This window comes from Lepus europaeus, chromosome 2, assembly GCF_033115175.1.
Source record: "Lepus europaeus isolate LE1 chromosome 2, mLepTim1.pri, whole genome shotgun sequence".
Lineage (NCBI taxonomy): Eukaryota > Metazoa > Chordata > Mammalia > Lagomorpha > Leporidae > Lepus > Lepus europaeus.
Genome location: NC_084828.1, coordinates 94,680,119 through 94,704,716, shown reverse-complemented (window position 1 = coordinate 94,704,716; position 24,598 = coordinate 94,680,119). Strand labels below are relative to the sequence as shown.

The 24,598-nt window shown below is 56.0% G+C and overlaps 2 protein-coding genes across 3 annotated transcripts in view; one reads left to right on the top strand and one right to left on the bottom strand.

Moving 5' to 3' along the window:
* The window catches only part of C2H3orf70 (chromosome 2 C3orf70 homolog), a 91,309-nt gene extending 86,411 nt beyond the window's left edge, over positions 1–4,898 (top strand). Inside the window, exon 2 of the mRNA XM_062210818.1 lies at positions 146–4,898. Within this exon, the coding sequence (XP_062066802.1) occupies positions 146–702 (557 nt within the window). The 3' untranslated portion in view covers positions 703–4,898. The remainder of the gene's footprint in view (positions 1–145) is intronic.
* Positions 4,899–13,930: 9,032 nt separating this feature from the next.
* VPS8 (VPS8 subunit of CORVET complex) overlaps positions 13,931–24,598 on the bottom strand; it is a 258,685-nt gene continuing 248,017 nt past the window's right edge. For both annotated transcript variants that reach the window (XM_062210810.1, XM_062210812.1), the window contains 2 exons: positions 16,557–16,637; positions 13,931–14,600 (listed from right to left, as the gene is read on the bottom strand). In XM_062210810.1, coding sequence (XP_062066794.1) covers positions 14,451–14,600; positions 16,557–16,637 — 231 coding nt within the window. In that variant the 3' untranslated portion in view covers positions 13,931–14,450. The remainder of the gene's footprint in view (positions 14,601–16,556; positions 16,638–24,598) is intronic.

Genomic DNA, 24,598 nt, shown 5'->3' with positions numbered 1-24,598 from the left:
TTTGATTGGCTGTGACGCTGTGACGCTGTTGAATGATTCCATCCAGTTTCCCTTGAGTCTGAATCCTCAGAAGGAAAGCACTGTGATGCGTCACTATGGTTTGTACACGACTTAGACTTCAACCGTCTTCTTTGTGTCCCCACAGGCAAGTACGTGTACCAGCCCATGACCCCCGTGGAGCAGCTCCCAAGCACTGAGATCCCTGCCAGGCCTCGGGAGCCCACGAACACCATTCAGATCTCAGTCTCTCTCACCGAACACTTTTTGAAATTCGCGTCCGTCTTCCAGCCTCCCCTTCCCCCTGACTCACCTCGGTACTGCATGATTTCAGACCTCTTTATCGACAACTACCAGGTCAAATGCATTAACGGGAAGATGTGTTACGTGCAGAAGCAGCCGGCGCCACACTCCCACAAGACGAGCCCCGAGGAGGTCTCCGCACACGATGCCTTAATTTCGAGAGAGAGCAGTACACCAAAAATAGATCACTGCTCTTCTCCCTCCAGTTCCGAGGACTCCGGGATCAACGCCGTCGGGGCTCACTATGTGGAATCGTGCGACGAGGACACGGAGGAAGGCGCAGAACTGAGTTCAGAGGAAGACTACAGTCCCGAGAGCAGCTGGGAGCCGGACGAGTGCACCCTCCTCTCCCCGTCGCAGTCCGACCTGGAAGTGATAGAAACGATAGAAACCACCGTGTGAGCGCCCGGGCGGGAAGCTCAGCCTCCGGTGCTGGCTGAGTTCTTGTACTTTGTCTGATGGATCCTTTTTCCAATGCTGTTAGGATTTTCTACCCCTCTCTAACACCCATAGCAGTTCAGTGGTCTGCTGATTAGCTTCACTCTTAGTCTTTAACCGAGATTGTTTTTATGATACACGATTTTCCTTTTGTATCTTGAGGTCCTTTCTATGTAGCATCTGGCGTCAAGAATTGTGACCCAGCCTTAATTTCACTGGGGACTTGGAAAGCAGAGGAGCGTCGAAGACATTGAGGCACACTGCCAGAGTGAAGGTGACGCTGTGTTCTAGAGAGCTGGTCTCCCACAGACAGGCTCTTGGCATTGTTTTGGCCTGGGCACAGGTACCCCCCACCTGGAGGTCCCGTGGGGGAAGCAGCTCACTCGATGGGAACAGAGTGTGCACTGGCAAGGCTGTTCCTGCCCTTCCCCCTCTCCCTGCTGCCCGCACTGCATCTGGGCCAGAGCTGTCTCAGCTCATGTCGGGGGAGCCAGCGGAGGCCACGCAGCGAGCCTGGGCCGAGCTAGATTTTCCCGCCAGAGATGGCCTCTCCAGTTTCCTGCTCAGTCTAGCTTTAGCTGAGCACCGCCCTACACACTGCAGGGTGCTATGGGGATGCAGCGGGAGCCCATCCCCACAGCGACCCAGCAGGGGACCTGACACAGCCCTGAGAACCCGGGGGAAGGAGGCATGGACTTGGCCCTGGCAGCCGGGGAAGGTGTTGCAGCATTCGGGCTGGCCTCTCGGGTAGGTTCCCCAACATTTCCTGCTTTTCTTAATTGTTCTCCAAACCTGGAGATAACTTTTAGAAAGTTATATAGGTATTATATTTAGGAGGCAGCCACATCAAGAAACAAAAACCCAGTAATAGTTTTAGTTAGCATGGAAATGCTAAAGACGAAAGTCCTTTAGGGATTAGGAATGAATCTAATAGGTTTGATTACTTCCGCTTCATTTGGTTGTATGAAGCACTAGAAGGCGTAGGTGAGAAACGGGCTAGCATTCAGTATGCTGCATGGATTTTTTATGCAAATGCAAAAGCAGTTGAGTTAGTTTGCTGCTAAGTCAGGAGAAAACATTGTGTGTAACGGTCACTCACTCTCCTATACCGACACTCATGCTGTTGTTATGTATGTTGTCTCACACACACAGAAGAGTGATTCTGTCTTACTTAGCTCTCTTCACAACCCTACTCCTCATCTCCATTCACGCCAGGCGTTCTCTTGTGCACTGGGTATCTGCCACTTCTCCCAGCTTTCTATCCACGAGGCTTAGTTAAGAATCCAGAGACTTGAAAGTGTGGCCTAACGAACTGTGAACCACTGGAGCTGGAGATAGAACACTTCTCACACCCCAGGGCTCCGCGAGCGCGCTCCCTGGCATCATGGTGTCTCCTCATGAGTCTGTCCACGTGTGTTAAGGGATAAGAGGAGGCCTGCTGTAGTCTCCCCTAAGCCTCCACTTGGCATCATTCCCCAGCTGCTCACGGAGGAACCTGCTTTCCTAGTCCTGTGTGTGGTTCAGGTGATCAGGTAGAACTCTGAGGGTTAGGTGCCCAAAACAGATAGGTTTTAGAAGATGGAGTGCATTTTTCTTTGAAAACTGTTAGTTAAAACTTCTATGCTTATGAAGTTCCCACTTTATGTGAAGTCAAGGTGGTAAGAGGGGCTCTAAGAACAAGGCACGGGGGAGGGCAGGCCGAGGTAGGTGTGGCCCGAGTGGGATTCGCCCTGCCTGAAGCTCTCAGTGACTCTGAGCAAGTGGGCAGCTGAAGGCAGGCCTGGGAGGCAAATGCCCACAAGCCACCTCCCAGGCCACGGGATGGGGTTCCGGTCGGTGCTCAGGCTCCTTGCCGCACCACCAGGACCCGGCAGAGGTGGAGCGCTTCCTGGCATGGGGCTCCCTGACTCCCCCGGGGGCACACAATGTGGCTCCCTTCTCTATACCCTTCACGTCAGTTTTCTCTTACGGCCTCACAGCCCCACCTGTTAAACTGATGGCAGCCAGCACCCAGCTGTGCACAGCCATGGAGCTCCCTAGTCCCAGGGCCACACAGCTCGGGAGTGTGGCGCTGGCCGAGTGGGGCTCGTTCTCAGTAATATCTATGACTTCTGTCCAGGTTCTTGTTTTTTTACATTTCTGAACTGCCATGCAGAGTAGCCACGATTTTAATGGAATTTTTTGGATTTGATAACGGTTGATAATCACTTTAAATATTTGCACAATCTGTTTATAATTAAAAACTCACTAAGCTTCACTTACTACTATCTGTTTTATAGAATTGGAACTATCCCATTGGATTCTAAATACCAGATACTTCTGGATCTCAAAATAGCCTTTTCTAAATAAGCACAAGAATTTTTTTGTCCTAGCACAGTTAATATTAATGATTCTCTGGAATATGTGCTTCAACTGGAGTTGTTTATGCCTGCATTCCAAAATCAACTGAGTAGTCTATAAAAATGTGTAGTCTGAACTTAAACTCTAGGCCTATTCTGTTCTGTGTTAGATGAAACAGTTTCTCCACAGCCCTGATACTATGTGGCTGGTGTGTGTACGCATATTCATAGGCACTTTAGAAAATGTTTAGCCTGCCGCGTGTCCTGCAGCCCGTGAGCGCACGCGCGTGCAGCAGCCGCTCCCGAACGCAGCACGGCGGGGTGGGCGCTGGGTCAGTCGTGGGCATGCACGCGCCTGAGTGGCTCACTGGCCTCTGTGGGAAGCGTAGCGCCTGTGTACGTTGCTCAGAGTTGCTGTAGAAGCTCAATTCTCTAAATGTGAAATTTTAACTTTTCTCATCTAATGATTTATGTTAGGATTTTCAAGTTTCAGATATAATCACAACTTTTCTGAGAAATGACAGAGCAACTAAAATGCTTCTGTGATCATAGCCATTTGGTATATTTAAAAAATAAGGCTTTCTTGGCACATCTAGGTATTTTATACCTTGCGGTTTTTAAGATTTGAAACTCGAGTTCAAGGATAACCCTGAAGAAAAACCCCCGCCTTCCTGAAGGGGCGGGCTCAGTTCTCGATACCACATGGAACATCAAAACGCGCGTTGTCGGGACCACAGCACCTGGCCATTTTCCTAAAACTACTTTTTAGATCTGGTTTTACCTTGGGAATGCTGGGTTTATTTCCTAACCTCCAAACCCCAGCCCATCTGAAATACCACAGCTCTTTTGGGACTGATTGTAACAAACTCGTTTTACGCAAAATCAGTTCTGTCTTGGGTCACGGGATGCAGCCAGAGCCTTCAGAGAGCCGGCAGCGCACGGCCCCACCAGGCAAGGAGAAAAGCACAAGTTAAAATATGTGTACAGTCAGCTCGCGAGTAGTCTCACGTCTCTGCAGAATTTCCTTGTCGCATTGTGGCTTCTGACACGAGAGAAACAGGTTCGCCACTCCTCTTCCCTGCCGGAAGGCGCCCCAGCAGCTCTGCCGTCCTGCAGGGAGGCGGCGGGCAGGGACCTGGGCCCGCCCACAGCCGGACAGAACTCCAGGGCGCTTCTCACGTGGCTTTGGAACCATTCGCCGTTTGCCAGGACGGCTGCGAGCTGCCTGCTGTGGCACAGGGCCGTGTGCCAGCTGTGCCTGGCCGCGGGTTCCAGGCTGAGCTTGCGTGTCCGCGTGCACGCGGGCGCACCTTGCCATGCTCACTTGCTGTGCCCTTTTCTAAAACCTGTTTGTTTGAAAGTTTTAAGCACAATGTTGAGTCTTCTGTGATGCTGTTTTCCTATAGACAGCTCCGATTTCCTTTATGTGTAATACTTTAGCAGAATACTGCCTTGTGAAAATAAACGTGGTTTTTTCCCCTTTTGTATCAGAACAGATCTGCTGTGTGGGGGTTTGGAATGCCGCCCTACCTCCTCTCCCGAATTGGAGAGCTCTGTCCAATTTAAACCCCACCACAGTGTAAGCTTTAAAGAAACCCACATTCTCCAAATGTGACACGTTCACAGTGCGTGTTTACCATGGCCAGAAGATACACCGTGCATACCCGCTGTCCCCTCTCAACTGTCAGAGCTTCAGAGCGTGCACGTAAGCACCGTCGCCCACTGCCGGCCCACCGCGCTCGCGGTGACTCCGAAAACTCTGATCCTTTGTTGGCTACATCAGGTTTATATCAAATAAAGCTTGTGACCCACAAAGAGCAATCATCTCAGTTACCGTTTTGTGTTCGACGTGCACCTGTCACCCAAGACAGCACTTGGCTGGACCTGAGTGCCGGCCGGGTGGCGGGGGAGGCGGCTGCCTTGCAGGCCAGACCCTTGGGTGCCAAGGCTCTGGGTCCGAGCCTCTGAGCAACAAGCTCATGGGTGTGTTGGCATGCCCAGAAAAGCACAGCTCTGGGCGTGGTTTCTGTTGAACAGCCTCACAGCAACTGCTCAATAAAACGTCACTGCGAGTACTAACCACAGCTCCCTAGAGGCTTGCTAGCACAGTCTCCACAGCTGTGCTGTCGGGGAGACGCGGCGTCCCCACTGCATGGAGCAGGTAAGGAGCTGGGGCCGGGGCACATCTCTGCCCACAGCAGCGCCGCTGTCGGGCAGTAGGAGCCGCATTGGAAACCCATCCCGCTGGCAGGGGCGCCTGCTCTTGGTGCTCTGCCTGCATTGCCCCTTCCCGGCCCCACCCAGTGAGCGGCTTCCCGCAGGCTGTGCTCATCTCCTGCAGACAGTGTCAGAGCAGTAGCAACACAGCACCCCCCCCCCCCCCGTGCTCCTCCCAGGCTCCCTGCTTGCACACGTATGTGCGTGCACGCCAGCCTTCCGCAGGGATCCCGGTGCTCCGAGGAGGCCACGGTGCCTTCTGTGTAAATGTCCTGGCTGGCACTCTCTTGCCTCCACACATGCTAGCCTGTCACTTTAAGTGACCCCTGCAGACAGCTCATCTCACTGGCTGTGTGCATTCGCTAATTTCACTCCAGGTAACTGTTGCCAAGTTCTGGAAGGCGTCTCATGGGCGCCTCTGACAGATGCTGACCACACTTTCTGCAGTGGACTTCAATTTGGTGCCCCCTCCTCACTGCAGCTCAGTCTCTGGGAATTGGTAGGACCTGGGACTGGGTCTTGTTGCAGTAAGGCACAAGGAGAGCAGCAGTGAGAGGTCCGATGGACTCTCCAGGACCCAAGGAGCTACAGCAAGCACAGGAAATACAACTAAAACGCAAAGCAAAATAAATATGCCAAGACAGTTAGCAGTGGTTTTCTATTTGCCTTTTTGAATCTTCTAGTTTTTGGAAAATGAATCTGTTACTTTTAAAGTCAGAAGTTAATATAAGTAAGTATAGGTATTCTGGAGATGGCGAGCTCCAGGGCAGTGAGGGCAGGCGGAGCCCCATTTCCCCACTGTGGACAGGGCGGGGAGCCCGGGAGTGCCGGCTCATGCACCTGCTAGAAGAGGGTAAGGGCCGGGCTGGGCGTGTGCGTCCCGGAACAGAGGGGCTTTCATTCAGGAGCGACCCCGTGCCCGTGCCCCACCCGCGCTGCAAAGGTCACGGCCAGTGGACTGGGGAAAGAAGTTCTTTTGCCCCAGCCTGAAGCTCTAGGTATGAATCTGCAGGATTGGGTTCTGGGGGACACCTTGCTGTGTGTGACACCGCGCTTGTCACCTGTGTAAAGCCTCATTGGCTTCTCCCAGGCCAGGAGAGAGATCTGGAACGTTACGGCGGGCAGCGGCCAAACAGCATCCAGATGGAGACCTGCAGCTTGCCAAGGTTTTCCCACAGGGCAGCAGCCTTGCCGCCCCAGTGACTGCGTGTGCAGGGCAGGGGTAATCTGAGTTGACAGTGGAGCAGCCAAGAGTCCATCAGCTGTAAAGGTCTCCTTTATAGCTCTGGCCTCCGCGGCCCCTCCGGCACCACAGCCTCTTCTCTCTCCTCCCACCCCCAAGCCCTCCCGCACTGGGCTCAGCCCTCTTGGTGTGGCCTGAGCATGCCATCATTGCTGGGTGGTTCCAGCTTTGTGCCAGCTGCTCAGGTGTGGCCCCTGGCTCCAAGAATTCATGCTGGGAAGAGGCCTTGATCTTGGCACTTGTAGAATCTGCCACATCCACATTGCACCTCCCACCCCCTCGCCTCTCCCTGTCCCCGTCCCTCCCAGGTGTGCTGTCCGCCTCCCTCAACTCTTGCACATCCTCAGCATCACCCATCTCGTACCCGCCCCCAGGCCAGTCTGCTCCAGGAGGCTGACTCCCTGCCAGGAACACGTGATGTCTGCCCCAGCCGGCGCCTACACGGTCCTCCAAGGGGCGGGCCTCCACCCTGATGTCAATCGGCAAGCCAGTGCAGGCGCAGTCCCCTTTATCGACAGAAGGACGAGGAAGAGCTGTCCCCACCCCAAGAGTGGCCAGCGCAGGGGCCCCGGCATCTGAGGAGCAGCTTTGCTGAGGCCTGTGAGGTCTGCACGGGCGCTCGGCCTCTTTGGCCTGGGAATCTTGAGGAATACAGGGACTCCTGCCCGAGACGGAGGCTGCCCTGGGTAAGTGGGGAGACACTGGGACCGCAGTGTCCCGACGAGGCCCCAGGCGCTAGTTAAAAGTGGGGCCCGCAGTGCTGCACGATTCACCCAGAGGTCAGTGTGGGGTCTGTGGGGCCGACTAGAGCTCACTGGGGTCCCTTCAGATTACTGGGGGGCCGCGAGAGGCCACTTTTACTCCCAAAGGATATAGTTTCCCTCCACAGACCTGTGCAGGTGTCACACAGAGGCCATGGTTGCCGGGGCTGCCCTGGGGTCCCTGAATCCAATGGGAAGTTGTTGGGGCCTGGAAGCGCCTCATGCCAGCGCTCGGAGGTCCCAGGGGGCCAGGCGAGGCCAGCAGTGGCAAGGACGCAGGTTGGAGGGCGCCCCGGGGCAGTGAGGGGCTTTTGGGGACGTGGAGGATGACGGGCCCATCTGTTCTTCCAGAAAGAGAAGAGGCCAGGGTGGGGAACCCGTGAGTCCCAGGGGCTGGGGTGTGGCCCCCCACCACTGTTACAACCCAGTCCTGACTCCGGAGATGGGAAAGACACACAGTTCCGAGGGGCGGACACGCTCAGAGAAGGGCCTCGGTACGAAGCCTCGCACCCTGCAAGCACCCAGCAGCTTAGCAGCAGGTCCCGTGGCTGGGGTTGAAGGCCACACAGGAGCCAGCACCGAGCGCTCAGCTTGGGCGTGGCAGTGAATGAAGCGTCTGCCGCCCTGCCTGTCCGGTTCCCTCTGGGACCAGAGTCATCCACGCATCCACCCTGGCAGGCGTGCGCTCCACAAGGTGCTCACTCGTTCTGCCTACCCCAGGTCTTGTGGAATCACTCATGGAAGCGCATGTGTGCAGACGCCATCGGGACAAGATAGGCAGAGGCTGGCACTAGAAACAGCTCCGTGGCCTTCACAACAGAACACATACACACTGTGGTAGAGTCGCAGGATCAACTGCTTTTTAGCCATGAGAACTAATGGCATGGATACAGCATGTAGGCAGACCACTGAGCGAAAGGAGCCATTCCCAGAGTACACAGCGGGGAACTGCACCAACACGGAGGTGGAAGCACACACACCCGTGCCCTGAGTCAGGTGAGCTCGGGTGGGAGGGGCGTGGTCACTGCAGAAATCAGGGGACCCGGGGGTGCTGGTCATTTCTGTCTGCTTCAACTGATGCTGGCTGAACAGATGGGGCCACTGGAATTAATCCAGCTGTGTACATGTGGTTTTGTGAACATTTATGTCTCTAGAAAGTTTACTTGAGGGGCTGGCATTGTGGCACAGTGGGCTGAGCCATCACCTGTGGTGCCAGCATCCCCTGTGAGCCCCGGTTCAGGTCCCAGCTGCTCCACTTCCAAGCCAGCCGCCTGCTAGTACACCTAGGAAGCCAGCAGATGAACCAAGTGCTTGGGCCCCTGCGCCCACATGGGAGACCCCGATGATGGTCCCAGCTCCAGCTGTTGTGGCCGTTTGGGGAATGAATCCGCAGATGGACGTTCTCTCTCTTGTCTGTTATAACTCTGCCTTTCAAATAAATCTTTAAAAATGATATAAAAGTTCACCTGAAAGAGATAGTGACTTTAAAGAAAAGCCAGTGCCTCGGTGACTATGCCTGGGCAACTGGGGGCTGGGGGCCTCTGCAGCCTCACTTGGAGCAGCTGACCCTGGGGCTGCCTCCTGGGCAGGCCGGGGAGTGGAAACGCTGTTTCTAAAGCCTTCGGGGCCCTGAATTCCGCACTCGCCAAGCACTCATTCTCCCTTCCCTTCTGCAAACACCATGCTCCCTCCCGCAAGCAGGCCCGCTGGCCTCCCATGACATCATTTAACCAGGGCCCTACGATGGTGGGTGGCACACGCGGCTTTTCTTGCACAGAACTGGGCTGCCCCTGGGGAGCCCTGCAGGTGCACCCCTGCAGCTGGCGAGTGGAAAGACGCAGGGGCCGTGCGGCCTGCCTCCTCCACGCCACTGGCTGGGGTGTGAAGGCCATGAGTACCATCTGCTTGGCCACGGAAGGGGACAAAGCGGGACACAGGCACTGCAGTGAAGTCAGTGCAGCAACTACTGAGGCCCTGAAGGCAGGGGTGACTCCGGGACCGGTGTGCGTGGGCGTTAGCACACAGCGCCCACCTCAGGTGGGCCAGCTCTCATGCCCTCCTTCTGGTAGGAAGCTGGAAGTTAGCCTGTGTGTGTCACAGGGGCCTAAGGAAAACCCAGTGCCCGCGCAAGAGCTCAGCTGTGAGAGCAGTGGGAAGCAAGGCAGCAAGACGGGGCACCCATCAGAATGGACTGCAGGCGGCACCCCAGGGAGCGCGCAGCCATTCCGACCGGAGTAGGCAAGGCCGCACGGTTTAACGGCGAGAACGCACCTGGCAGGCTGGGTTCAAGCTGAGAGCTGAGCGCGCAGTCTGTACTCAGACGGGGGCTTCTAAGGGAATGGGGTCCAGCTCTTCCCACCGTGTCTCCTGCCCCTCTTCTCCGGGACAGAGGGTTTGTGGAGGGTGAATCAGGTAAAATCCTGCCAAGGTCTTACTACTCGGCGGACTGGGGAGCCTGCCGGGCCCAGGGTGCCTGCCTTCCCATTTGGTGCCAAGCAGAGAGGATTCTCCCGGGGAACCTTCCTCGGCGGGGAGGGCTGAGCCCACCTGGGAAGTTACCAGGGTCTGCGCAGGAATGTGTAGTGTAAGATCCTGGGCCGCTTCCGCAGTGAGCCTCGGCCATGCTCCATTCTCCTTAGGCGCCTCTCACGCATAGGCTGAGTCAGGGGAGCGCCCTGTCCAGAACAGGGGGCGCCTCCCCTCCCGCTCAAGGGCTGCCCCAGCAGAGACCCCACCCCAGGGCCCAGAGCCGCGCGGGACCGAGATGCGGCGGCCACCACCCCACCAAGCGCCCCGCCGCACGCCCAACGAAGCCACCGCGTGCCACCCTCTCCCGGCTCAAACCGAGCGCCCCGGCCTCCACCGCCCTGGCCCGGAGCAGAGGCGCCCGCTGTGCGCCCCCGCCGGCCGCACCACCCCCACGCCAGGCGGACCGGGCCTGCTGGGGCCCACGCGCCCGACGCTGGGACGGAGAGGGGACTTCTCACAGCTCTGGAGGCCCGGCGGGCCTGGGCCGCGCTCTGCTCCCCGGTGGCGCCCGCCGGCCAAGGGCAGGCGGCAGCGCGGCCGGACTCGCAGCCCGCACCGGAGCGGGAGTCGCCTGTGAAGGCCCCACCCTCAGCTGCGCGTGAAGCGTCAGCACCTGGATTTTGGAGGGAGGGGCGGCATGAACAGGTGGACTAGCTTAGTTCTCCCACGTGCAGCAAAGCCACGCGGCGCGCGAGGGGGAGGCGGCTGGACGGCCACACGTGGTGGCAGGGAGAAAAAGGGACCCGGAGGGAGGCCGCCCCCGCTGCCCTTCCCACGTGAACAGACAACCTGAGGGGGCAAGAGGCCCTTGGGTCGTTTTCCTTTAGAACTAAAGTACAGAAATGACCCCGAGTGTGGGCAGAGCTGCGCGGGTTTCCCGCCGTGAGTGCACCATCATGGTCGTTAGGCGGGAATAAGTGAGCCGCGCGATTTCCCTGCACCTGCACTGTAACCCCACCCCCTTCCCTGTCAATCCGCTGTCCCACCATGCACCTGTGTCTCACCTGGGACTGGGAAGGAGGCCTCGAAGCTTCCAGAAAACCTCACGCACACTGAATCCTGCCCAACACTACCCTATTTGTACCCTCAATTAGGGCAGCGCCCCTACCCCGTAAAGGGCGTGGCAGCGGTTTTTTTTTTTTTTTTTTTTTGGGCTTTGCTTCTCTCTTGCTCTCTCCCTGGGGGCAACTCTCCTCACGGTGTTGCCCACACTCAGGTGTGAATGTATGTCCACTCACTTTACTCTCACTTTAAATACTGCTCTCTGGGCCAAAGTTGTGGCGTAGCGGTGCCGTGTGCAGTGCCGCCATCCCATCTGGGTGCCCGTTAGAGTCTCAGCTGCTCCACTTCTGATCCAGCTCTCTGCTGTGGCCCGGGAGTACGGTCCAAGTGCTCGGGCCCCTGCAACCACATGGGAGACCCGGATAAGGCTCCTGACTCTGGACTCGCCTAATCCTGGCTGTGGTGGTCAAATGGGGAGTGAACCAGCAGATGGAAGGTCTCTCTCCTCTCTTTCAAAAAAAAAATAAATCTTAGAAAACAAAAACAAAAACAAAAACCAAACCTGGGCAGACAGACCGGGAAATACTCCCACAACAGAGGGGTGGGGTGCCCTGTTGGTCACGTTTGCGTCCAGGGCAGCCAGCGGCATCTGGCCTGCGGACATGACTGATGTGCGGGCACTACAGGAAGTCTGTGGGTAAATGGAGTTAGTATATCCTTGTGCAAACAGCGTGGGAATCCATGCGGTTTCTCAGGAGTTTTGTGATGACACCCCCGCCCCCTCGTATGCCTGCGAGTGTCCTTGGAGGAGGGAAGGGTGAGGGTACTTAACCGGAGCTGGTGGCTGGGAGCAAGTGTTTTCGGGTGTGATAGGACATCATCCATCCATGTGGTCACCATTCAGCAGGTGCAGGGCCCAAGGCCGTGACAGACGCTGTCTTCTGGCCAGCCCGAGTGCCCTCATCCCCGGTGTGGGATGGGAACAGGGGCACATCTCAGCCCCCGCCCCAAAAGGCAGCTGAAGCCTCTCCTTGGAACAGGCACTGGCTGGAGGCGGCACCAGGCGCTGCCCGTTCTGCTGCGGGGCCTGGCTCCTGGCCTCCCCCCCCCCCCCAAAAGCCTGCAGGCGGTGAGAGCAGTATGGCCGGGGGACAGCCTTGCCCTGGGGGACTGCTCTGCAGTGGGACTGGTGTCACCACAGGCTGACACGGGTGCTAAGTGCCATGGGAGGGCACTGGAGCTGGGGTCTCCCCTACCCTCACACGAGACAAGAAGCTTTTCAGACCCAACCCTGAGGACTCTCCTCGGAAGGCAAGACTGCGAGCAATTCTACGGCGAAGTGACTCTGACGACAAGAAGGGAGGGGACTCTCAGGGCCGACAAAACAGCGAAGGGGCTGGGGAAGGATAATTTGTCAGCGTGTCCTGGTCCTGATGTGAGCAAAGATTCTGATACTCAGTAAACCGCCTTGGTTCTGTTAAAATGTTTTTGCCAAGTACAGATAGTACATATTTATGACATACCCTGTATTCTGATGCGTCTACATTGTGGAGTGGCTAAATTAAGCTGTTTAACACGTGCATTACTTCACACACTTATCACTGCTTGTGTGGTAGGAACCCTTACAATCTACTCGGCGATTTTCAAATCTACAACACTGTCACTCACTCACGCCCCCGGGTTAACTGAAATTGTCCTTCCAACACTGCCCAGTGTGCGCTCCAACCTCCACTCCAGGCTCTGGTAACCACCGCCCCACTCAGGTTCCTGGGAGTCCCACTTCTTCAGTCTCTAGAGCGGCAGTCTGTGCCTGGCTGATTTCATTCAGCGTAAGGCCCTCCAGGCTCATCGGCCTTACCGCAAAGGGCAACATTTCCCCTTTCCTGGCTGACCAGTATTCCTGTGTGAGTGTAGCCCGCTGACGGACAGCGAGGGTGACTCCTCACTGGGGCACTAGGAACACTGCTGACACAGCCGTGTGTGTGTGTGTGTGCAGACCACTGACGGACAGCGAGGGTGACTCCTCACTGGGGCACTAGGGACACTGCTGACACAGCCGTGTGTGTGTGTGTGTGTGTGTAGCCCACTGACGGACAGCGAGGGTGACTCCTCACTGGGGCACTAGGGACACTGCTGACACAGCCACGCACATGGGGCTGGTTTGCTCCGGTGGTGTGCTCTGATTCATTGCTGTTTATCTCTTTTTTGTCAACTCTCACAGGTTTTTGTCCTGTGGGTCCTCAGAGGCTAAGACGACTTTTCGAACAGGCTGTGGGTAGAGGGTAACAACTCTGGGGTCAGGAAATCACTCTTCTACTGTTCCCGGCCCCCACCCCCACCTGAGGTTTCCAGTGTCACAACTTAGACTTTATACTGTACCATGTGATCAATTCACGCTTCGAGGGCATCCACTTCCTCTGGCTTTGCTTCAGGGCCCCTGGAACCGTGCGGCTGGGGACGGGGCCCCGCTGGCACCGGAGCGCAGCGCTGGGTTCCTGGAGCATCGCTCTGGGGAATTAGCCATCGCCTCAGGCCTCGGCGGGGGCCTCCCTCACGCAGCTGCGTGGGCGGTGGCGATCACTCAGAGCTCAGCCACTGCCCCGCGTCTCACCTCCTCCCACCCTCGCGCAGGGCAAAGCGGGCATTTCTGGGGCATCTGCTCGGTGCCCGCAGTGCTCTCCTCGGCCGCCTTCTGCAGCTGCGTCTCCGGAGGTTGCGCGACTCGCTCAGGCGTGCAGAGGGTCTGCTCCGCCGGAAGCCACCATGTTGGTGCAGCGTGTAGATGTGTATCTATTTCTCAAGGAACCGGCTGGTGGGTGTGGGAGGTGGGACCTCGGCCACTGGGCATGGTGACTGCCTGTGGTCCTTGGTCCGGGCCCACCCAAAGTCCCAGGCCAGAAACTTCCCCAGCGCTCCTCTCCATGGCAGTCTCGCCCCTGGCACAGGAGCACCGGGGCGGCGGGCGGCTCTGCCCGGAGCCTGCAGTGGAGCTGCCGGTGCGAGTGGAGCCAGGGCACCCGGCTGAGCCGCAAAAGGGCGTCGTGGCCACAGGGCTGTAGCCAGTCCCGGGCTGGACAGACAGCGAGCTGGGCAGCCAGCGGGACTTACCGCAGAGGGTTTATTGGCAGGATGGACAAGACTTCCGCCCGGGTGGGCACTGACATACACACATCAAGAGCGGGATGCCCCGAGCCCACCCTGTGCTCTCGCCCACGTTTCAGTCACACGGGCCTGGCCACCACAGCTCCCCGCAGGCGTGCAAGTGCCCCCGTGTCACCCACAGCTGGCAGAGATGGAGTGTGACGGGCTCTGGCACTGCCACCTGTGTGAGCTCCGCCTGCTCCCCAGGCTCTGGGGACCCAGGGAGCGGTCCCCAGGGGCAAAGCGTGATTCCTGCAGCGCGGGACTGAGCGTGTGACGTGCCTCTGCTTGCCAGCTGGGCGAACAGCTGCCGGACAACTCCGGGAGAGGCAGCGAGTCTGCCTGGGCCTGGCGGGCGGGGACCCTGGGCACGGAGTTCTGCTTGCAACCTCGGCTCTCCAGGGTGGGGCCGTGGAGGCCCAGCCAGTCGGGAGGGGGGCGCTCGGGATCCGGGTGGGGCTCCAGGGCCAGGCCCAGGCGTCAGTCCTCAGTCACGGGCGGGGGCGTGAGCTGCAGCTGGAAGTTCTCGTTCTGGAAGATGCTGCTGAAGGCAGAGCTGCTCTGGGAGCCGCTGAAGGGCCTGGAGCTCTCGCTGCCGCGACTCTGGGAGAGCTCTGTGAGCAGAGCCAGCTGGAGGGAGAGACACGCGTCAGGTGGGCTGGGGAACGGAGCTGGGGAGAAGAACCTGGGGCGGGGTCCCCGGTGTGTATCTTCCAAACCAGTACTGGATGGGCCTGGATTGCCTCACTCTGCAATGGCGGCACTGGGCCACTCTCCAGGGTGCCCACACCCTGTGTCCGATCCTGGACAGCTCCTTCTTGGGCTGCTGGGTGGGCCCTGCCACTGCCCCTCCCTGAAGCATCCCCTCCTGGGCTCAACTCACTCCTCTCTCCCCTGGGTGCGCTCTGCGGGGTGGGCACCCCTGCCCTGCACCCATGGGCTGCCAGCTCGCTTTTGTGCCCTGGACAGCTCTGCACGGCTACCTGGCGTCGCCCTACTCCACCTACAGCATACAGGTCCTCCCTGCCCCTCCCCCTCCTCCCCGCCTCTTAAGGGAGGCAGGGGAGCCCAGCAGGGGGGAGCTGGGCTGTGGCCGCCAGGAGCCACCTCTGTCACCACCAGAGACCTCCCACAGCAGCGGGGCTCGTCGGCCAGCCCTTGAGATGCCTGGGTGGTCGGAGAAGAGGGGACTCCACTCCCCAGGTGCACAGAGCAGACTTCCTGTGCTCAGCAGCTCTGCCGTGACACCCCCATTCCTTAGCACAGGGAGTCACGGGGACCCCACCCCCCTACGCTTTTGACGTGGCCGGGGAGGGCCCATTTCCCATGGAAGCGGACACTTCCATGTTCTGCAGCTGACTGCTCGGGTGCCCACGCGCCCTGCATCACAGCTCCGTGGGCTGAAGGGGGAACTCCCATGGAAGGCCTGGAAGAGCGCAGCGGGGACCAGAAGGGAGGGAGGCGCCAGGCCAGCAGAGCCCTCCTGGGGCGGACCGCCCCTCTGCGAGGCAAGGCCACCCTCGTCTGGGCTGCCCAGCCACCTCGCAGGCGTTTGCCTGTGGATGGGCAGCGGCAGGGGGCCCAGGCACAGAGGCCAGGCAGAGGAGCAGCTGGCACAAGCTCAAGATGAGCGCAGGGGGCGTCCCAGAGCTGGCTGGCCCAGAGCGTGCCTAGGGGGCAGGGGCGCTGTGAGTGGTGGAGATCCAGGATGTGCTGGAAGCAGCGGGGGTCAGGTCACGCACTGGGCACTGGGCCTACTGGGTTTGGAATGAGAACAGCGTGGAGGAGGGGCGGGAGGTCTCTAACCAGCCTGTGAGTGACACAGAGGCCCGAGCCATGGCCAGTGGCAGTTCAAGGGAAAGGGAGGAGGGGAGGATGCCTACAGGGTCTCCCCAGTGAGTGACAGAGGGTGGGGCTGCACACAGGGCCTGCTCTGGCTGGACGAGATGGCGCCATTGCTGGGGCAGCCCTCGGCCAGGGACAGCTGGCCGAGAAAGCCAGGGAAGACACCTGCCGGGGCCCGCGGGACCACAGGGCGGGCCGCAGCCTTCGCCATCTCCAGTCTGCACTGAGGCTGGGGCCCAGACAGCAGGCCAGTGGCGGCGGCTTGTACGGTGGCTAGGATGGGCTTGTTCTCATCTGCCTTTTCCTCCATCTTGAACAAGAAGGCACAGGTGATGGTTCAGGCTGTAGCAGCCACACTGAACCACACAAGTGCAAGCCAAGTGTTAGGGACCACAGACGGAAGAGATCTGCGCTGCCTATCTGTGTTAGTCACGGCACTATTACTTTGCATTTGGCTTTCCCACACACATGCCCAGGGCTGGGTGGGGTGCGGGGCACATCTGCAGAGCCTCCTGCCTGTGGGATTAGGCCTCTGGCTTGCGCTCTCTGAAGGGAGGTCCTGTGTCCTTGCGGCCACAACAAGTGAGAGACAGACTTCCCTGCTGCTTGGCCAACTCCTGAGGGCTCCCGGGGGCCCACAGGGATATCAGAAGGAGACCAGAAGTAATCAAGGGCATTGCCGTCCCAAGACAGTGAATTATAAATGGGAAATAAAAACGTAAACAACCACACAGGTTTTACCCTGGAACTCCCTCGATAGAGACGGCAAAGCTGATCAAATGCTTGCATTTGCTGCGGATCCAGAACAGGTTCTGAGCTTGCCTGAGAAAGAGAACACGAGAGGGTTAGGAACAGGACATGGCTGGGTCCACGGCCACGCTGAAGCAGACACGGTGCTTCCTTCGGGCTTCCGAAGACAAAGCCCGCTGTGCGCAGTCAGTTACTGGAAGTGGGCCTGCCCCTCTCCGGTCTTCCTGGTGCTGCCACCAGGGTGCTCCGGCTGTGGCCCCTGATCTAGTGTGGCCTTGGGGTTTTCCAGATTTGTGATCTCCCTCTAGGGCTCTCAGCCCCTCTTCACCGATCCTGTACAGCGCACGTGGCCCGTGGGCCTTGCTGTTCCACCTCCCTTGGTGATGGTCACAGGGGAGTGGGGGACACATCATCAGTGAAAATCCCGTCGCTGCCCTGTCTCAGCCAGTGGAGGCTGCTGCTGGGCGTCTGGCCAGCTCTGAGAACACTTCCGCTTTGTCACACCTGTGACCGGGGCAGAACACACCCATTCCGCTGCTCTCCCCTCCATGGCCCTGAGCAACTCCTACTGAGGGAGAAGAAACGGGAACCAGCAGCTGGGGGCTCTGGAGTCCGAGGCCCTGGCCCCGAGCTGCTCAGAGACCTTGGCAAGCACCTCCCCTCTCTGAGCCTCCTGAGAGAGGGGCAGTGCTTACCTGCGCGGCCGCTGGAGATGCCACCCGATGAGGCACTGGCCTACCTGGCCCAGGCAGGCGCTCAGTACGTGCTGGTTTTCCTGGCACAACTTAGACAGCCTTGGCCGAACAGCACATTCAGAAGTGTTTTGGTGTATGTGACTGAGACTCATAAAACGCGTCTCTTCACCCTGTGTTGAGAGCGCCCCGGCGAATGGGGGCGTGACTGCACACACAGCCAAATCACTGGGTGAGATGGGTCCCAGCGATAGTGCTCTGGGGGCCACAGCTCCACGTAAGCGCGAGTCTGCACGGGCAAGGCCAGGCCGTAGGGTTGAGGGGGCTACAAAATGCAGTACCAGGACACGTGCTGGGGACAGGCAAGTGCCATGATGGAACCCACACCTGTGTCCAGGATGTGTAAGGCGACAGCATGGACAGAGAGGTGGCTCAGGGCAAAGTAGGGCACTTACAGCAGCGACCATGGGCTGAGCACTTACTGTGCGCCGTGCCCCGTGAGCTGTCCATGGTTCTCTCTCAAAACCCGCAAAGCCACACCACAGGCAAGGCCTGGCAGGCAGCCCACTTCAGCAAGCATCCTATACAGGACTATCCAGAGGTAAAGTCGGTTTTACTCATCTCCTAGGCCTGGGCTCAGTGGTGTGGGGCTGGCATGAATCAGTACCTCTGCAGCTGCTCACGTGGACAGTGCTGTGGTGGGCAGGATCTCCCGCCTCGTGGGCTTCTGGGATCTCACTGGTACCCCAGAGACAAGGTCAGGGCTTTGATGTTGCAGAAAAGAGCTCAAAAGAGAGGATGGGGGTTGATGCTGTGGTGTAGCAGGTTAAAGTCCCTGCCGGCAGCATCCCATATGGGTGCTGGCTCCAGTCCCGGCTGCTCCACTTCAATCCAGTTCCCTGCTAATGGCCGGAAAAACAGTGGAAGATGGTCCAAGTCCTTGGGCCCCTGCCACTCACGTGGGAGACCCAGAAGCAGCTCCTGGCTCCTGACTTCCTCCTGGCCCAGCCCCAGCTGTTGTGGCCATCTGGGGAGTGAACCAGCAGATGGAAGACCTCTCACTGTCTCTGTAACTCTGCCTTTCAAATAAAGTCTTCCTTTTATAAGGCGCTTTTGTAGAACAGCCCTGGGCCTTGAATCCCTGCTGAGGAACGGGAAACCCCCCACCCATGAAACTGTACTAGGCAATGCAGCAAAGCTGCCCCGAGACCTGGACGACTCCCATCGGAGCCTGCACGGCCAGCAGCCGGGCTGGACGCTGTGCTCCTGCGACCAGCTGTTTCCTTTTCTGCTTCTCTGAGCAGGGAGCTCAGAACCCAACCGTGTGCTACACAGACTCAGCAACCGCCTAGTGCTGGTGGCAGCCAGAGGTGCTGTTTAACCCCAGGTTTTACATTATTTCCCACAGACACACAGTTTCTTATAATCTAGATCTCCTCACTTATTTCCTCCTATGGGCTATATTTCAGAAGCCAATTCTAATTTAAAAAAAAAGGGAAGGCTGTGTCAGCTCACGAGAAGCAAATGCTCCTATTAAAAACAGAAGCAGGCTCGCAAGCCCCTAGGAAACTCTCGCTGTCCAGGAGTCTATTTCAGGCGCGGGGTGAAGAGCCCTGGCCCGGGAGTTTGCTCACCGAGGCAGAAAGCACACACGTCTCCCACGATGGTGCCACGGCCTCCTCCCAGCTCACAGCAGACTCACAGGGACCTTGTTACAGTGGGCGTCAGTAGGCCTGGGGCGGGGCTTGGGTTCTCACCTGCACTTGAAGAAGCAAGGCTCTAATCTGACCACGGGAACCGCCACGTGGGGCTGAGGGCTGTCCTAGTCCTACGGAATCCCCGTGCTGAGAGGGCGCTCTCAGGTCCCTGGTATTTTGTCTCCTCCTGGTTCAACTGCACCAAACCAACCAATTAGCACTGTTTTTTCCCTAAGCTGTCCTCATTAGGTGCGTTGTTTTCAACACTCACTGAGCTGACGTGCATCTTGGCGAAGCTTGTTAAGAACGCGTAGCAGGACGAGCCTGTCCCTTTGAATCTTACAGATTGGCAGGCTTACACCTCAGGGCTGAGCCAGCCGAGGAGGAGCAAGGGCGGGCTCCAACACGCCGCCACTGGGGGTGCATGCATGCGCCTGTGCACGCTCCACAGCCCAGGCCTGTCTAACCGCACAGGGCTCACTGGGCTCTCGCTCTCCCTAACTGCCTGGAGACGCTGAGAGAAGGGGATTCCAACAATACCATCTTTCAGACACGGGGAGATATGGCCGTGTCATGGGTGTGGAATAACTGAAGGCGAGTTTCTTCTAGCCCAAGCCACAGCTCTGGGCACCCAAAGGCCGAGCTCAGGAACAAGAGCTGGGGCTGCTCTGCGACCCTCGGAAGCAGGCGCTGCAGGACGTTCACAGCTCTGCGGTCAAGTGTGCAGAGCAGTCGCTGGGGAGATGCTCCCGGCCTTGCAGATGGAGTCATTTTAGACAGGAAGCAGGCAGGGGGTGACTGCACATCACGAGGGGATTTCTGTGGGTTCCAGAGGTGGGAGCCGGGGGAGGGGAGGAGAAAGACCCCTTGGCAGGCCCGGTTCAGCTTCTGACATGCCCATCCACTTCTGTCCCATCACCTCCACACCCATGAACTGGGACTCACTTCTAGGAGTCCCTGCTCTATCAGGCTCGGGTGCAAATATGAGCGAGACAAGAGGAGGGTAATTCTCACAGATTCTGGGGAACTGAACCCCCACAAGAAGACTTCACCTTCTCCGGTGTTGAATCAGCAAAGCTGGAGGGGTTACTGAAGTGTAATAATCATATATTGCGTATTTTGCCCAGGCAGGCCTTGTTAGAAATAAGCTCTTAAGATGATCTAGAAAAATCATCAAAACATCCTGAAATGACAACATTTCAGGGTCCAAATTGTAGTCTCACACATAGTGACATACAGAATTCGCTGGCTCCCTGTCTGGCGAGCGTTCACTAAGTCCCCAGTCCTGTGAAGGGACCAGTTTGTCCCCCCCAGCCTCCACACGATTGAGGCACAGCCACGCTGCTGCACTCACCACACTGGAGTGATTTCTCTTCCTCCCCCGTTCTCAGAAGAGCCAGAATTCCGAATCAGTACTGGATCTCATTCACCCTTGAATTTTCAATGCTCTGCATCCAGAAAACACTCAACAAACGTCCACTCAATAATCCTATGCTCTGGTTTATTTTCAACTATCCATTGCAGGTGCAGCAGCAGGCAGCAAATGGCTCTCCTGGCCTCATGTGAAATCACTGGCATTTGTCTTCTCATTTTCCAGAACTTGTACTTTAAAAAAGGTTCTCTGTTATATCGGGCATAACTGTCCTATATCTCAGTGAAAATAACCATTTCATTTTGTATAATCTGCTGTTGGGGAGAGAATCATTTTAAAACATCAGAAAACATCAGTAACTGTAAGTACCAACCCTTTTAGAAGGCAGTAACATTTACCACGCCAGTGGGACATGTGGCGAAAAAGCTCCTGCAGCTGCCCTGCTCAGTCGCAGGGCAGCGCCCCCCATCGGTGTGACCGAGGCCTGCGGGGTGGGCAGGACCTGGGAACTGCAGAGGCTGGTGGACAACAGCCAGCGCTCCAGGGCTCATCCGCCTGAGCCTGACCACGGCTCTGGCGATCGCAGCAGCATGACCATTAGCAAGCTGCCTGTTGTCCCTGGGCTGGATTGTTTTCCTTTCTTTTTTCCTGTAACGTAGGGGTAATGGCGAGAGTGATCCCATGTACAGTAGCTGAGAAGATGACCGAAGGCCGTGCGTGCAGAGCACGCAGCAGATGCCCGGGGCTTTGTTCCTTCTCATTAGGTGCTGTTAACCGCAGGCCCAGGAGGACCTTCGGGTACAGCACACAGAGCCAGTAGAGCCAGAGAGGTCGTCCAGTCCTCGTCCTAACGTGGCTGTCTGCCTGCAACCAGCTGAGTCGCCCTGGGTGAGGTATTCAACTGCTCTCAGTCTCAGGTTCTTTGTCTGTAAAGCTCTACTTTGCATAACTGGTGTTGGAATGAGACACCCCTGGGGCAGTAGGTCCAGTAGAAAAGATACAGGAAGCCTGAGCTCTCCTGCCACCAGCTCCCCGTCTGACCTCAGCAGGTTATAGGGCTCTTCTGGGTCTATGCTCCTGTTCATGCTGGGGCAGTGCCACGCTGGACCACACTCTACCATCTAGGGAAGATACAGGGACCAGAAGACCATGTACATTTAGGGAATGAAAGTTCCAAGTCAGCCAGTAATGATTACTGAAGCTAATCATGGCTTTGCACACTCAGAAGGAAACTAGGGCCACCAACTAATCACATCACAAAGACTTACGGTAGCCTTGGAGAGAAATAATAGCCCCAGTCATCAGAAATCAGGCAGGGAGACCGATTTGCCAAAACTGTGTCATACACAACATAAGAGAAGAAGCAACAACATTTGAACAGCATCTTAGTCTTGCAAATCCATAAATATAGAGCAAACTCCTCGGCAGACCCAGACCGTCTAACCCCCAGCATGGAATTGATTAAAACCAGTTTTCCAATTGCAGAAGGAAAGAAGCATTTGATGCTATCTGCTAAAGCAAATTCCCTTCTTCCCGTGTAATGAAGTCCAGTGATAAGAGCTGAAAATTAAACTGCAGCTGAACATCAGAGGAAGAAACAGTGACAGCCCTGGAAATGACCTCGTGGCACTCTGCAGTAAAGTGAAGCCATGGCAAATGAGGTCCTGATGTCTCTGAGGGCCCTGGGGACAGGGAGGCAGGGCTGACACAGTGCACCAGCGCATTTCAAAGCTCAGCAGCTCGCAGATGTGGTGGAAGGGAGAGCTCTAATTACATCCACTGGAAGGAAGACAATCAACGAGGCTATGGGGATGCACAGAGCCTCACCGGGCACACCATGCTTCCCTAGAGGAAAGCAAGGGCGCTCAGCCACCACCCTGGAGGCTGGCTTCCCGGAGAACGGGTGGTACCAACACCAGCACTGAGTTATTCCTGAACACACGGACACTCACGGAACTCTGAACTCTGCCTATTTGTTCCTTAGTTATTTTCCCACAATACATAATGTCTGGAATCAAAACCCAAACATTTTCTTCCCTAATCATTTCGTCACATGAACACAAGAGGTCAAGCCCGGTTTGTGGGAGGTATGGAATCTTATCTTGCTGTCACAGGATCACCTGTCCCTCATGGGTTCTGGGAGCCATCTATGGGCACTTCTGTGATGTGCTGATGGCGAAGGAGCAGGATTGGAATGAGGACCATCTTCCTACTGTGCTCGCTTGCTGCTCTTCCCTTGGCCTCGCTTTCTTTTCTTTTTTTGAGGGAGGAGAAATTTATTTATTTTTATTTGAAAGGCAGAGTTACAGAATGAGAAAAGAGAGAGAGAATCGTCTATTCACTAATGCATTCCCCAAACGGCCACAATGGCGGAGGCTCTGCCAGGCTGAAGCCAGGACATTGCAACTCCATCCAGGTCTCCCATGCGAGTGGCAGGGGCCCAAGCACTTGGGCCACCTTCACTGCCTTCCCAGCTGCATTAGCAGGCAGCTGGATTGGAAGCAGAGCAGCTAGCATTTGAACTGGCACCCATATGGAATGCCAGTGTCAGTAGCAAGTGGTGGCTGACCCCGCCACGCCACAACAGCAGCCTAGTTGTGTTTCACATCTTTCTCTGTATCTGCTACAGGCCTCAGCCAGACTTCTGCTACTCCTCAAGCTGTTTCAACCCAGAGGGACTTAATATCCAAGCCTTTGCCCAAAATGAAATTCTGGCTCAGGGCTCAGAGCCAACCACACCTCCTGCCCTTTGCAGACATCCCACCCACAACACAGTTTGCTCCCAAACCTGACCCCACAACATCCCTCATTTCCCAGTGCCTGGAAACTCTCTGTAGGTCAGAGCAATTAGGTAAAAAAAAGAGAAGAAAACAGACTCCACTAAGCCACAGAAGCAAGTCCAAAGATAAAAGCCATCATGGGGAGGGGGGGAGGGGAAAAAAACCAGCAAATATCTCCACGACCGCCTCATAATAAACACAACAATTCCACAAACAAGAATACAGAAGACAACATGACGCCCCCAAAAGAACACAGCACTTCAATACTAGAACATGAAGAAAAAGAGATTGATGAAAACACCAGAAATAGCATTTAAAACATTGATCAGATTACTTAGAAGTAATCAGAGCAAGTTCATGAACTAAAGAATCCATACAGGATATGAATGTAAATTTTTCTCACAAAATTGAGATTTTAAAGAAAAATCAAAATAAAATATTGGAAATGAAGAATTCAGCAGAAAAATAAGAAATGAGGTGGAAAGCCTTAAGAACAGACTTGGTGAGGCAGGAGAAAGAATATCTGAGTAAGAAGACAAATCTCTGGGAATTTTACAGTCAGACCAAAAAGAAAAAAAAAAAAAGAAGAAATCAGAAAAGTGAAAAACAGTGTTGGAGATTTATGGGATACTAGCAAATGACCCAACATATGCATCTTAGGAGTTCCTCAAGGTCTAGAATGAGAGAATGGATTAGAAGGCCTTTTTAATGAAATAATTTCAGAAAATTTCCCCAGTTTGGAAAAAGAAAGGGATGTCCAGGTACAGAAATCACACAGAACTCCTAATAGACATGACCAGAAAAGATCTTCATCACGACACACTGTAGTCAAACTCTCCACAGTAAAACATAAAGAAAAGATTCTAAAATGTGCAAGACAGAAATGCCAGGTTACTTTCAGAGGATCTCCAATTAGACTCATAGCGGACTTCTCATCAGAAACCCTTCAGGCTAGGAGAGAATGGTGAGATATATTCCATGTCTTAAGAAGAAAAAAACTGATGGTCCTCTTCCCCACTTAATGCTGTATAATTGTTCAAACCTGGTAAATGCCACTCTTAGGATCATTGGTTACTATCCTCACTCTGTCTTTTATGACCTTGTCTAAATGTGATCAGAGTCGGCAAACTTGGAAGGCTTCCATAGCCTTGGCAACTCATGATGGGAGCCTAGGGTGGTTACTGGCGCCATAAACTAGAGTGTCAATGTGTTGGGTCAACAACAGGAGCCACTATGCACTTGCTCCTCATGTGGGATCTCTGTCCTTAATGTGCTGTACATTTTGATTTAATGCTATAACTAGTACTCAAATAGTATGTTTTACTTTGTGTTTCTATGTGGGTGCAAACTGTTGAAATCTTTATACTAAATTGATCTTCTATATATAAAGAGAATTGAAAATGAATCTTGATGCAAATGGAAGGGGAGAGGGAGCGGGAGAGGGGAGGGTTGCGGGTGGGAAGGAAGTTATGGGAGGGGGAAGCCATTGTAA